Source organism: Crocuta crocuta, unplaced genomic scaffold (assembly GCF_008692635.1).
Source record: "Crocuta crocuta isolate KB4526 unplaced genomic scaffold, BGI_CrCroc_1.0 scaffold77, whole genome shotgun sequence".
NCBI lineage: Eukaryota > Metazoa > Chordata > Mammalia > Carnivora > Hyaenidae > Crocuta > Crocuta crocuta.
Window position 1 is genome coordinate 6,533,096 of NW_027532172.1, and position 14,538 is coordinate 6,547,633.

Genomic DNA, 14,538 nt, shown 5'->3' on the forward strand with positions numbered 1-14,538 from the left:
TAGCCAAAGCAGGTCACAACTTTAAACACTGAAGGTTGAAGTATTTGCCTAGATAAAGACTTGGTGCAATAGCAACCATACAGGGTGGGTGCAAGAACTCCCATTCACCAGGGCGAGGACACCCCTCTTTGGCACCTGTATTGTGAGGAGACTGCTGGCAGGGCCAAGGGCTGTGGTAAGGGGGGACCTGAGTAGGGAGCTGGGAATGACTGGGACCACTCTGGTATTTCATCTCACTCCTCTGTTTTGGAGTCTGATTAGCCAGTTAGGTCAGGAAGACTAGTAGTCAGCACACTTTTTCTCAACTTAATTCATGAAGTCAGATTAGCATATTAGTTGTGAGCTATGGCACTTATATGTAATCTTGTGTTGTATAATAGGGGAAAAATCAGAAAACTCACTTTTTCAACTTCAGAGTGTGAAATCAGGTGATGACTGCTTTTGTGCTTGGTGTGTCATTTCAGGGATTTAATGGAAACCGTTTCCCTGTACTCTGATGCCTGCCAATGCCTGTTTGTTTGGTGCTAGGCATCTACTATGAGAGAGGGCAGCAGAGGACGTGCTGCCGAGACCCCGGCAGTGATCCCCTTCTGCCTCCTTTGCTCTCTGGGCAGCCCTCGGCATCCAGCCTGTCCCCATAGCTAGTTCCATTCTACCTTTGTGCTGAGATGGGGAGGGGTATGGATAGCCAGGGGAAGTTTGGGGAGTCAGAAGGAAACTTTTTAGTTTCCAGTAAGCACCTACTTGGTGTTTGTAAATTTGCCTATTTATAATACATAAGTATTTAGTTTTATTAGCTCTTGTGTTTTATGACTTAGTAATGTATGTAAATCTTAATTGAATATTTTTCTATGAAATTTGGGAAGGCTGAATGCACAGCAAATGAAGCTTCACACCTAGCACAGGGTAGGTAGTCGGTAAATATGCGCTGAAGTGTAATTATTGTTGGGCTGTCTTGAGATAATTGTAATTTGCTTTAATTGGGTTCTTGGATTCCACACGGGTATGCGGATGTGGTAATTCATTCTCACTTGGATTCTGCTGAGTCTGGCTGTCCACCGCTCGCATTTATTTACTCCCCACCTCCCAGTCCAGCTGCTGCAGCCAGATGGTCTTTGTCTTCGGGCTCAGTTTACCCTTTTCTGTCCTCGGTGCCCTACCTGGGCATCAGTGATTAAGACTGGACCTCAGCCTCATAAGTGTTTTTTCTGAAGTCTAATTGGTATGACTCTGAATAATGTTTTTAAAAAATTTATAATTGTGGTAAGAATACATAAAATTTACCACCTTACCCATTAAAGCTTTTTTTTAAAAGTTTATTTATTTATTTTGAGAGAGAGAGGGAGTGTGCACGTGCCCGCAAACAGGGGAGGGGTAGAGAGAGAGGGAGAGGGAGACTCTGGAGCAGGCTCTGCCATGCTGTCAGCATGAAGCCCAACATGGATCTTGATCCCACGAACCATGAGATCATGACCTGAGCCGAAATCAAGAGTCGGACTCTTAACCAGCTGAGCCGCCTAGGCACCCCATTAAAGTACTTTTTAATTGTGGTAAAAAACATCTAACAGAATTTACCATCTTAACCATTGTTAAGTGTGCAATTCAATGGTGAGTAATGTTTAACAGCAAGTGCCATACTGAGATCAGTAGAGTGTAGAATGAACTGTTTTCTCAGTGAGTTTTGTCGCAGAAGTTGTAAAAAATTGACCCAGATGAAAAACCACAGTCCGGTGGAAAATGGCCTGCAGCCCTGGGTTTTTGAACCTTGTCCTTCTTTTCTTCCTCTAGGTCATGTTTGTACCTGAGTGAGTTTGTACCCAGGTATTAAACCTTCACTTCCTTCCTGCCTTTGTTGAAAAAACCAAACCACCATCAGCAGAAACCATTGCCCTTCCTGTACCTCTGCTTTTGGTATCTGTGATATGTGAGAATTTGCAAGAGTTTTCCACATGAGAAAAGTGTCGAAACAGCTTTTCTGATAGGTGATTGTATAGTGTTTGCTTTTCAGAGGTGGTAAGTTTTTTCTCCCACGTATTTTTACTTGAAGTCTCTTGCTGTGTGTGTAACCCTAGACTCCTTTGGTGGGTTCTCCAGCTTGCTGATGGTGTCTCTCTGGGGCTGCCCCCACACTTCCAGTGATATTCCCATAGCGCACAGGCCAGGCAGGAACTTGCCTCATGTTAGGGAATCCTCCTCTCTGCTTCTGGAGCTGTGAGTGCTTCTGAGGTGACACCTTGAATCTTCACCAGTGACTTGGTTCAACACCTTCTTCATCTGGTGCCAAGGAGTGAAAAAGGCCCATTTTAACTGAAAGCAGAGAAAGCTGCCTGTCTTTGGTATTTGGAGCCCGAATAAACAATTACTTCACACTATTGTTTTCCACTGTGTGGAGTACATCCTGTTGGCCATCAGTTTGAGCAGTTAAAAAAAATTTTTTTTAATGTTTATTTATTTTTGAGAGAGAGAAACAGAGCATGAGTTGGGGAGGGGTACAGGAAGAGGGAGACATAGAATCCTAATCAGGCTCCAGGCTCCCCAGCTGTCAGCACAGAGCCCGATGCAGGGCTTGAATCCACGAACCCACGAACCCACGAGCCATGAGATCATGACCTGAGCTGAAGTCAGATGCTTAACTGACTGAGCCACCCAGGCGCCCTTTGCTTTGAGCAGCTTTAAACTGGTTAACCCTGTAGAATTTTTATATTAACATTAGACTGACTCTTGACATTTATTTATTTTTTATTAAAAAATTTTTTAACGTTTTATTTATTTTTGAGAGAGAGAGAGAGACAGTGCAAGGCAAGGAGGGTCAGAGAAATGGAGACACAGAATCTGAAGAGAGGCTCCAGGCTCTGAGCTAGCTGTCAGCACAGAGCCTGATGCGGGGCTTGAACCCCTGTATTGCAAGATCATGACCTGAGCCGAAGTTGGACACTTAACTGACTGAGCCACCCAGGTGCCCCAACATTTGACATTTTATTTTAATTTCTGAGTATCAGAACCCTGAAGTAGTTGTTTCAGTTAAGTTTTTGCTTTTGGCATTTTCAAAACCATTTGAAGTAGGGACATGGAATTTTATTTTCTCGGTTTGGTTTAAAAAGAGTCTCATTTTCCTTACATGTTTTATTTATTTATTTGAGAGTGTGCAAATGGAGGAAAGGGTCAGAGGGAGAGTGAGAATATTTTTTTTTTTTTTAGTTTATTCATTCATTTTGAGAGAGAGATCCAGCAGGAGTGGGGCTGAGAGAGAGGGGGACAGAGGATCCAAAGCAGGCTTCATGCTGACAGCAGGGAGCCCAAGATGGGGCTCGAACCTATGAACCACGAGATCATGACCTGAGCTGAAGTCAGATGCTCCACTGACTGTGCCACCCAGGCACCCCGAGAGAATCTTAAGCAGGCCCCATGCTCAGTGTGGAGCTCATCGTGGGGCACGATCCCACTACCTGGGGATCATGACCTGAGTCAAAATCACGAGTCAGATGCTCAACTAACTGAGCCACCCCTCCTTAACTGTTTTAATTACTATGGTGAAAAGAAGCAGTTTGAGAGTTTAAGTACTATTTTTAGGTAACCTAGCTATTGGAAAGTAGTGGTTCCTGGGAGCAGTGGGGTGGGCTGCCTCGGCTTCAGCCTAATTTTGTGTAGTTAATAATGGGTTGAACCTCACAACTTTTCCTTCATTCTTAGAAAGCAGAAATTACTAGGGAGCTGTTCTTTCAGAATTTTAGTTAAGATATCTTAGTTTCATTTTCTGTGGGCTTCTTTGCATATGAGGAAACATTTAAGTTTACTGTGGATTGAGTTGGTGCCACATATGCATTTGTTCCTGTATTTACTGAGTGGAAAGCATTTACTGACTGAGCTTCCTGTGTGCATAGGGCACTTATCAGCTCTGGGGAGGCAGCTTTAGCAGAAAAGAGTTGCTTTCCTGGAGCTGGGCTTCCAGTGGAATCTTCTAGTTCCCAGGGACCCAAGACTGTCTGGACAGAGGGTCCAAGGGCTTGTTCCTCATGGGCATATGTCCTTCCCTGTCCCACCCTTACACAAGGCATGTGCTTTAGTCATATACAGATAGGGGTTAGTATTGGTGACAGGAAGGGCTGGAAGGATTCTTTCCTGCTGAACTTGGCCCTTGGAAGCTTGGGGTTCTCACCCATCACTGTATAATGCTTTTGATTCTCTGGTTATGTCCCTGCTGACTGATTTGGTAAACTTAAAATATACTTGCTTCCAGGACAGATATTATGTATTTTGATATGCAAAGGACAACACCTTTTAGGCATTGCTGAAAACTTAACTTTTTATTTCTGCGCATCACTGGAGAGTCCCTAAGGTCACATTTGGGAGAAAGGAAAAATTGGCATGGCCATTGGGAGATGCAGGGGATTATCAGCGCCAACCCCAACTAGATTTGATTCTCTGAGTGAGGGCACTTATCTAACATGGGTCTCAGGGTCTGGGGCCTTTCACTGTTGGGGACCCATGCCCCAGGAGTCTGGGGAGGTCCCCTGCTCAGATATTCTTCCTTTACCCCATAACAAGCTCAGTGGTGCTATTTGGTACTGAACGTTCACCTGGCCCCGGGAAGGGTGGGATGGGTACCTGGGGTACCATGAGGCTCTCTTCTCTGGTGCTAGCGGGCAGGAGCATAGGCTTTTACCAAGAAAGGAGGGAGAGCAGCCTCAGTGGCTGCTCTGGGATAACAGTGTCGCAAAGGGCTGTGCTGTGTCCAGGCTTTGTAAGCTATAACACTTTTAAGGTTTTTCTGCTCCCTGGGGTGAAATGTCTGGGATTAAGGGATGGAACTGCCTGGGAGCTATGCCCATTTTTCACACTGTATATTATGGCTGTTGAGCATGTGTTCAGAGAGCCAGGGGCTTCACCAACCTCTAGGAAGGTCCCTCTTCACAGAGTTGTATTTCATTGGGTCTAGGGCAGCACTGAGCTCGCCTTAGTGGCAGGCACTGCACTGGGTACTGGTATAGAGGAATGAGTTACCCATTCCCACTACCCATTTTTCAGTAGGGGATCTTCACTAGCTTCTGTTAGCCAGAAGGTTGTGAGTTCAGCTGAGACATACATATTCTTGGGCTGCCCTGAACACTTCCTCATGTTCTAGAGAGTATAATGTGAGTGCATGTATGCAGTATTAAAACGAGTGGCTGTGTCAGGAAGACTGGGTGATTCTACCTGTAGTCTTTCTCTAGCTCCAGAGAACCCTCTCCATATTTTGGCCACAGGCTCTGTGTGACCATGGTTGAATGTTACCTCTCTGAAAAAAATGAAGAGGGGGATCTCTGGAGTGCCCCCATTTCTGAATGATCAAGTGTGTGAGTAAGAGACTATGTAAAGACCTTCCAGTGGGATGTCCTAGTTTGGGTGTTTGAATGCAGCCTGCCAAGTTCCTAGCACGGGGGGATGTGACCCTTGCTTATAGGAAGCCAGCATCAGAAAGACACAAGGCTGCTTTTTGCCAAGTTTGAAAAAGATCTTTTTTCCCCAGAGCATGGAAAACCAACATACAGCCTTTGGAGTTGTGCCCTGGACACTGCCTGCTTGCTAAATGCAGAGGCACTTAGTCATACCCATGAAACAGATACTTCGCGTCATCATGTGTCCGCAGATAGCAGACTGAGCTTATGTTCTGGGTAGGACAGGGTGTGTCTCGTTCTGTTGCTGTTTTCAAATAAGCTGAGAATTTTTAAAGGAAGAATCAGATTAGAAAAGTAAAAGATCAACTGGATGTAAAGAAGTAGACAAATAAGTAAATTAAAGAGTAAAGAGATAGGAAGAAGCTAAAAAACCATTCTTGTAGCCTCCCCATTCATTCATTAGGTGTGTGTCTGGAACTGTGTGTGCTTAGCATAGGTCAGTGATTGTGACAAATGTGTCCCTGCCCCTCCACATATTACAGTCTTGTAGGGTGTTGGTTGAGCTGGGCCATTCACTGAGTAACAGAATGTGTAATAAAGGCCATTGAGAGAAGCACTATGCAACAGTAAACTCTAAAGTTACAACTTAAAATAGTATAAAACAAAAGACGTAGAAGATTTTTAGAGTGATAAAATAAGCTATAAAAGGGGTATGGAGGCACAGACAGTTAAGAAACTGGGAGACACAAAAACACAGAAAAGAATTCAAAGACAAACCTTTAACTTGGGGCACTTGATAGGGATCTGAGCAGAAAACCTCTACCCCGAGTATGGTGAACCTGGGTGTGGAGGAGTCAACAGTGTTTCCTTTGCCTTTCCTGGTAGAGGACCCTGCAGCAGTCACTGGGAGTTAAGTGGTTTTTGGAGCTGATGCCCACAGGACCCCAGCTTCTAAGTCCCTGGTCTTTTGGTGTCACCTTGAAGAAGTGTGGCATCTAGTGGTAGCTGGGAGGAGAAGTCCCTATTGAGGAATGGGTCTGAAATCCTGTGAGAGCTCCCTGGTTACCTGTGGCCTTGGGATAGAACAAAGTAGTGGAAATAGGAAGGAGGACAGTGTTATACCTATTATTTATCTAGCACTGATGAGAGGGTGGGATCATGCCAAGTGATAAGACCTCTTCATTAATTTTCTAAGGTAGGTGAATTTCAAATCCTTTTTCATACCTTTGCAGAGCAGCACCATGTGTTTTTCTGAGCTTTGAGGGAGCAAGTGATGTCTTAGAAACTAGGGATGTGTACACCTGAGTGACATGGACACCAGGAATTAGAGGTGGACAGTGATGAGGTTGAGACAGGGCAGTAGCCTCAAAGGCTGCAATCTTGATGCCATTCAGAATATGCCAGACACATGAATGAGGACAGGGCTTTTGAGCCCTGAGAAGGTGATGAAGAAGACACAAAGAGGTGAAATAGAGCAGGAGTGCTGACTGTTTTAGGATTTTTATTAGTTTGAAATGATACTCAGCCAAAACCTTTACCTTCACATGTTGTTGGTTTTTTAAAAAAAAAATTTAACGTTTATTCATTTTTTGAGAGAACGTGAGTAGAGGGAGGTGCAGAGAGAGGAGGAGACACAGACTCCAAAGCAGGCTCCAGGCTCCGAACTGACCGCACAGAGCCCAATGTGAGGCTCAAACTCACGGACCGTGAAATCATGACCTGAGCCGAAGTCAGATGCTCAACCGACTGAGCCACCCAGGCGCCCCACTTTCTAGAATTTTGATAGGGATTGCATTAAATCTTAAATTAGTTTCCTAGGGCTACTGTAAAAAAAATTACCACATTAGTAGCTTAGAGTAACATACTTTTATTTTCTCACAGCTCTGGAGACCAGGAGTTCAAAATCAAGGAGTTGGCAAGGGTTGTGCTCTGCCTGTTGGCTCTGGGGACAAATTTATTCCTTGTCTATTCTACTTTCTGGTGACTGCTGGCATTCCTTGGCTTGTGGCCACATCACTCCAGTCTTCTCTTCCTCAGTTTTCACATCTCCTTCTCCCTCTGTGGTGTGTATAATCTCCCTCTACCTCTCTCTTATAATCACAATTGTGGTTGGATTTAAGGTTCACCTGGGCAGGCACCTGGGTGGCTCAGTTGGTTGAATGTCCAGCACTGGCTCAGGTCATGATCTCAGTTTGTGAGTTTGAGCCCTGCATTGGGCATGCTGTTGTCAGCACAGAGCCTCCTTCAGGTCCTCTGTTCTCCTCTATCTTTGTCCCTCCCCTGCTCACACTCTACTCTCCAAAGAAAGTATATTAAAAAAAACACACAACACATTAAAAAAAAAAAAAAGAAAGGTCCACCTGGGTAATCTCCCTATGTCAAGATTCTTTAAAAAAAATTTTTTTTAATTTTTTAAAATTTTTATTTACTTCTGAGGGAGAGAGAGAGCGCATGAGCAGGGGAGGGTCAGAGAAAGAGGGAGACACAGAATCTGAAACAGCTCCAGGCTCTGAGCTGTCAGCACAGAGCCCAGCGCGGGGCTCAAACCAACGAACCCTGAGATGATGACCTGAGTTGAAGTTGGATGCTTAACCGACTGAGGCACCCAGGGGCCCCTAAAAAATCTTTTTTAATGTTTATTTATTTTTGAGACAGAGCCAGAGACAGAGTGCAAGTGGGGGAGGGGCAGCGAGAGCCGGAGACACAGAATCTGAAGTGGGCTCCAGCCTCTAAGCTGTCAGCACAGAGCCTAATGCGGACCTCGGAGTCAAAAACCATGAGGTCATGAGGCGCCTGGGTGGCTTAGTCGGTTNATGCTGTTGTCAGCACAGAGCCTCCTTCAGGTCCTCTGTTCTCCTCTATCTTTGTCCCTCCCCTGCTCACACTCTACTCTCCAAAGAAAGTATATTAAAAAAAACACACAACACATTAAAAAAAAAAAAAAGAAAGGTCCACCTGGGTAATCTCCCTATGTCAAGATTCTTTAAAAAAAATTTTTTTTAATTTTTTAAAATGTTTTATTTACTTCTGAGAGAGAGAGAGAGCGCATGAGCAGGGGAGGGTCAGAGAAAGAGGGAGACACAGAATCTGAAACAGCTCCAGGCTCTGAGCTGTCAGCACAGAGCCCAGCGCGGGGCTCAAACCAACGAACCCTGAGATGATGACCTGAGTTGAAGTTGGATGCTTAACCGACTGAGGCACCCAGGGGCCCCTAAAAAATCTTTTTTAATGTTTATTTATTTTTGAGACAGAGCCAGAGACAGAGTGCAAGTGGGGGAGGGGCAGCGAGAGCCGGAGACACAGAATCTGAAGTGGGCTCCAGCCTCTAAGCTGTCAGCACAGAGCCTAATGCGGACCTCGGAGTCAAAAACCATGAGGTCATGAGGCGCCTGGGTGGCTTAGTCGGTTAAGCGTCCGACTTTCGCTTAGGTCATGATCTCGCGGTTTGTGGGTTCGAGCCCCGCGTCGGGCTCTGTGCTGACTGCCAGCTCAGAGCCTGGAGCCTGTTTCAGAGTCTGTGTCTCCCTCTCTCTCTTCTCTCTCTTACCCTCCCCTGCTCATGCTGTCTCTCTCTCTCTCCTAGAAGTAAATAAAAAAATAAATTGAAAAAAAAATAAATGTTTAAAAAAATTTTTTTTAGTGTATAAAGTTTGCTGTATGCTTTTTGTAGATACTCTTTATCAACTGGAGAAACTCCCCTCTGTTCCTGTTTTTCTTGAGAGTGTTTATCATGAATGGGTGTTGAATTTTGTCAGGTACTTTTTCTGCATCAATTGACATGATTATGTGATTTTTGTTTTTTAGTTCATTAGTATAGTGGATTGCATTGATTCACAAATATTGAACTGGCCTTGCATCCCTGGAATAAGTACCACTTGGTCATGGTCATATATAATTCCTTTTATATATTGCTAAATTCTATTAGATAATGTGTTTGACTTTCTTTCTTTCAAGTTGGGGAGTGTAGAGAGGAAGAGAGGGAATCCCAAGTAGGTTCCACCCCCACAAACTGTGAGATCATGACTTGAACCAAAATCAACAGTCAGATGCTTAACCTGACTAAACCACCCAGGCACCCCACAATTTGTATATTGTTCTGCAACTCTAGTTCTATTTTACGTGGCCTTTTGTTTGTTTGTTTGTTTGTTTGTCTTTAGAGAGAGAGCACAAGTGGAGCAAAGGGCAAAGGTAGAAAATCTTAAGCAGTTTCCACTCTAAGCGTGGAGCCTGATGTGGAGCTCAGTCCCATTACCCTGGGATCATGACCTGAGCCAAAATCAAGAGGTGGATGCTTAACTGACTGAGCTACCCAGGCACCCCAGGCTTTTTCTGATACTCTAGGATTTATCTTATTTATGATGGAAAAGGGAGAGAGGGCCCTAATTGTATTTGGTTTCCTACATAAATGACCACTGGTCCCGGTGCCTTTGAACAGCTCCTTTGCAAGCTGATTTTGGGCTTTCCTTCTAGTAGTTCCACAGTCTACTTCTACTCTGCCACTGGCCGGGAGAGTAAGGGAGGGGAACTGCCTGATTACTGGAAGTAGAGGTAGAAGTCCAGATTCCTTACTCACCTTTTTTTTTTTTTAATTGAAGTATAACCAACATACAGTGTTCTATTAGTTTCAGGCATACAACATAGTGTTCAACAATTGTATACCCTCCTCAGTGCTCATCACTACAATAAGTGTAGTCACCATACTTTATTATAGTATTATTGACTATATTCCCTATGCTGTACTTTTTATCTACATGACTTATTTATTTTACAAACTAGAAGTTTGTACCTCTTAATCACCTTTATTTATTTTCCCCATCCCCCCCACTCACTTCCTTTCTGGCAACTGCCAGCTTGTTCTCTATACTTAAGGGTCTGCTTTTTTTGTTTGTTTGCCCCACTCAGCCTTTTTTGACATCTGGTGGCTGGTAAAGTTCTTGTTAACTGCTGGGTGGGGGTGGGAATTCTAGTTCCTTAGGCCTCTTTACCACTGAGCAGTGGTGAAAGTTCTGGCACCATCCCCGCAGGTAGGGGGAGACACTCCTGTTATTGCTTGGGTGGGCATAGAAATCTTGGTTTGGTTTCCATTGAAACCTAGGGATTAGAGGAGTAGGAAGGGTGGTACATTGTTAACTGGCCAGTGGGGATGAAAGTCCCAGCTCCCTACTTGGCCTGCTCTGACGCTGCCCCAGTGGGGATGTATAGGGAACCTTGTTACAGTCTCATGATGGTTGGAAGCCTTAGGCCCTCCACTTGGCCTTTACTAGCACGGGTGGGAGTAGGGCCACAGTTTTTCTGTGGTGTTTGGCTAGAATAGAGCCTTTATTGTCTAAATGTTTTCTGTCTTGCTAGGCTACCCCCTTCCTGCTCCTTTGGCTAAAGAGAGCAGACTTTTGTTGGAACTGTTTTTTTGTGTCATCTCTTGGCATTTCTGGGTTGCCAGCCTCTTCAGCTTCAATTCTGGGATATATGAGGCAAAAAGGAAACCCAGGGAACTTAACCACTGTATCTTTCCTTGAATCCTGGGGTCCCTCATTGGTCTGCCTTCTTCGCTTGACTTTTTAGAGACTCATATTTATTTTATATGTACTAAGATTTTTTGTTGTATTTAGTGGGAAACGAGGGAAAAATACATCTACTTCATAATTCTTATAAGTGGTAGGCCAGTTTTTTTCTTTTATGCTTTGTTTTTTGATGTCTTGTTAAATGAACTCATTCTTTATCCCGACATTTATTTTACTATATTCTTCAAATATTCTTCTTCAAAAAAATTTTTTTTAACATTTATTTATTTTTGAGAGATAGAGCATTAGCAGAGGAGGGCAGAGAGAGAGGGAGACACAGAATTTGAAGCAGGCTCCAGGCTCCGAGCCGTCAGCCCTGAGCGCAACGTGGGGCTCAAACTCACGAACCACGAGATCATGACCTGAGCCAAAGTCGGCCACGTGACTGACTGAGCCACCCAGCTGTCCCTATTTTACTATATTCTAAAATTTGTAAAGTTCTCCTTTTTTACATTTGTGTATCTAATCCACCTGGGATTTATTTATGATGGAGAAGGGAGAGAGGATCCTAATTGTATTTGGTTTTCTACATAAATGACCACTGGTCCCAGCCTTTGAACAGCTCCTTTGCAAGCTGATTTTGGGCTTTCCCTCTGGTTCCAGAGTCCACTTCTACTCTGCCACTATAATACTGCTTTAAATACAGCTTTTTGATTAAGTCTTTGGTAGGCTAGGACTTCCAGCCTTCAAAATTGTTTTACAGGTTTTGGCTGTCTCATGGATTTTAGTTCAGAAACAAAGTAGGAATGGGAATGGCAAAATCAATAGCAAAAATAACCAAAAACAAAAAAACAAAAAACACCAATTTCTGCAGGAATTGGCTTGGATTTGCATTGACTTCACAGTACACTGCCCATTTCAGTGGCCTTGGTTTTTTTTTTTCCCTTTTGTTTTTTTTTTTTTTAAGTAACATTATTTACTTTGTATTATCCCTGTCAAAAAACATCATGTGGCTCCTGGGCAGATTGGCCCAGGGAAGGGCTTAATTCTTTTCTAGAATGAGAAATTGCTTGTTATGACTGGTCACCTTGAGGACACCTAGCAAGTCCCACAGTGCATCTATGTAGCTATCAGCCTTAGAGCAAATATTCTGAGCTCCCTACACTGAAGTGAGTGAAGGGTATGAGGGACAATGTGTAGGGTTCTAGTCTCTCTTTTAGGGCAGGGTGGCAAGAGGCCAAGTAAGTTTTGTTCAGTGGCATGGAGTTTGCAAATATGTATTTGATAAACAAGTCCTATGATTAGTTTTTGGAGTGGGCGGTTGCTGAACTTGTCTGTGCAAATTTTTTTTTTAGTCTCTTCAAAAGCATTGTTTTAAGACTTAATTGTTACATTTGCCACATTGTTTGATCTTTATGTACACACAACACATTTTTCCCTTTGATACATTTTTAAGTAAATTACAGAGATTTTTGATACTTCATCCAGAAATCCCTCAGAATTGAGGAAAGTCTCTTATAAAACCACACCACCATCATCTCACCTAAGAATTAACAATAAATCCAGTCTCTGGCCCAGTGACACAATTCCCAATTACTCCTTTTGAAGCTGGGCTTATGTGTTTTCTATTTCTTGGGTTTTTAAAAAAAAGTTTTAAGTAAATTCAGATCCAGTCAAGATGCACACACTACATCTGGTTGCTGTTTCTAAATCTAGAACAGCTCCCTTATGTTTAGGGAGTGTCAGCATTTGGACAGACCAGGCCAGTTATCTTGTAGAAAGCCCCACATTCTAGATTTTTCTGATTGTGTCTTCATGACTCCTGTGTTTGCTATAAACAAGGAGTTAGGTCTAGAGCAGCATTGCCCAACAACAGTATACATGATGTGAATCACACACATGATTTAATATTTTCTGGTAGCCACATGAAAAAATATTTTAAATAAGATGGAATTGGGGGACGCCTGGGTGGCTCAGTTGGTTAAGCGTCCCACTCTTGGTATCAACTCAGGTCATAATCTCTTGGTTTGTGAGATCGAGCCCTGTGTAGGGCTCTGCACTGATAGCATGGAGCCTGCTTGGGATTCTCTCTCTCCACTCTCTGCCCCTCCCCTGCTTGCACACGTGTGTGTGCACATGCTCTCTCTCAAATAAAAAACAAAAGAAGATGGAATTTATTTCAGTAATGTATGTCATTTTCCACATTTCTTTATTTATCTTTATTAATATTACTGATTTTTTTAAAGTTTACTTATTTATTTTGAGAGAGAGGGTGAGAACATGCACATGAACAGGCAAGGGGCAGAGACAGAGAATCCCAAGCAGCCTCCACACTATCACGACACGGGGCTTGAACTCACAGGCTGTGAGATTGTTACCTGAGCCGAAATCAAGAGTCAGATGCTCACGGGGCACCTGGGTGGCTCAGTTGGTTAAGCGTCTGACTTTGGCTCAGGTCATGATCTCACGGTTCGTGGGTTCGAGCCCCGCNTGAACCACCCAGGGGCCCCTATGCTAACTTAAAAATCCGATGTATGTTTTACACTTAATGGGCAAGCCACATTTCCAGTGCTCAGTGGCCACATGCCACTGATGCCTCTGTACTGGGCAGCACAAGGTAAGGCTTGATCCAAGTCAGGGTAGATATTTTTGGCAAGGACACTTAGAGGGTAGTAACTGCCTGTATACGAGTTTGAAACCACGGGGTTTGCTAAAGTCTGAGTCTCCTCTTCTTCTTTTTCAGGCCCTGGGATGGAGCAGTTGTGCAGAGGGCAGTGAGGACCCAGCTCTGGGACCACATCACTTGCCTCCTTTCTTAGTGAGACTGTCGGCTTGAGCAGACTCAGGCTGGGATGAGGATGTCTGCAGGCCTCTTGCTGCTGCTCCCCCTCTGGGGGAGGACCTTTCTCCTTCTGCTCACTGTGGCCGTGGCTCAGTCCCATTGGCCTTCGGAGGCCGGCAGGGACTGGGAGAACCAGCTTGAGGCATCCATGCACTCGGTGCTTTCAGACCTTCACGAGGCTGTTCCCACAGTGGTGGGCATTCCTGATGGCACAGCTGTCGTTGGGCGCTCATTTCGAGTGACCATTCCAATGGATTTAATTGCCTCCAATGGAGAACTCATCAAGGTGAGATTGGATATAAAACTTATGTAAATAAGGAAGAATGCTTCATCTGCATTTTAGTTGTTTTTTGTTTTTTGTTTTTTTAGTTTTAGTTTTCTATTCTAAGCTTGAGCAACTCTGAGCTCAGTTCTTCCAGGACCTGTGCAGTTACCTTAAGAGAGGGACAGCCACTGATGTTTATAAGAGGGTTCCCAGATATTCTAGAATAGCATCCTAAACTTTTATTCTTGCCCCTGTTTTGAAGGTGCTTCCATTAAAAAGCCTTTACATCTATAGGTTGGAAGATTTCTTGATCATCAGGTGAGGATTTGATGGAAGAGCTTTGTGTGTAGGAAAAGGTCTCCTTTCGTTAACCATGGGATTAAACCCAAGAAATACAGAACTGTTACATGATTTGAACCTATTTTCTTTTTAAAGTTTTTATTTTTATTTGAGAGAGAGCACACATGCTGGGGAGGGGCAAAAGGGAAGAGAGAGAATCTTAAGCAGTCTCCACGCTCAGTGAGGAGCGCTATATGGAACTCGATTCCATGACCT

At 43.9% G+C, this 14,538-nt stretch overlaps 1 protein-coding gene across 3 annotated transcripts in view; it reads left to right on the top strand.

The window, feature by feature from the left end:
• Positions 1–14,538, top strand: part of DAG1 (dystroglycan 1) — a 59,145-nt gene that overhangs the window by 25,409 nt on the left and 19,198 nt on the right. For 2 of the 3 annotated variants that reach the window (XM_077776925.1, XM_077776924.1), the window contains exon 2: positions 13,620–14,004. In XM_077776925.1, coding sequence (XP_077633051.1) covers positions 13,729–14,004 — 276 coding nt within the window. In that variant the 5' untranslated portion in view covers positions 13,620–13,728. Of the gene's footprint in view, positions 1–1,908; positions 2,014–13,619; positions 14,005–14,538 lie in introns of those variants that run through there. The other variant, XM_077776926.1, reaches the window with a different exon arrangement.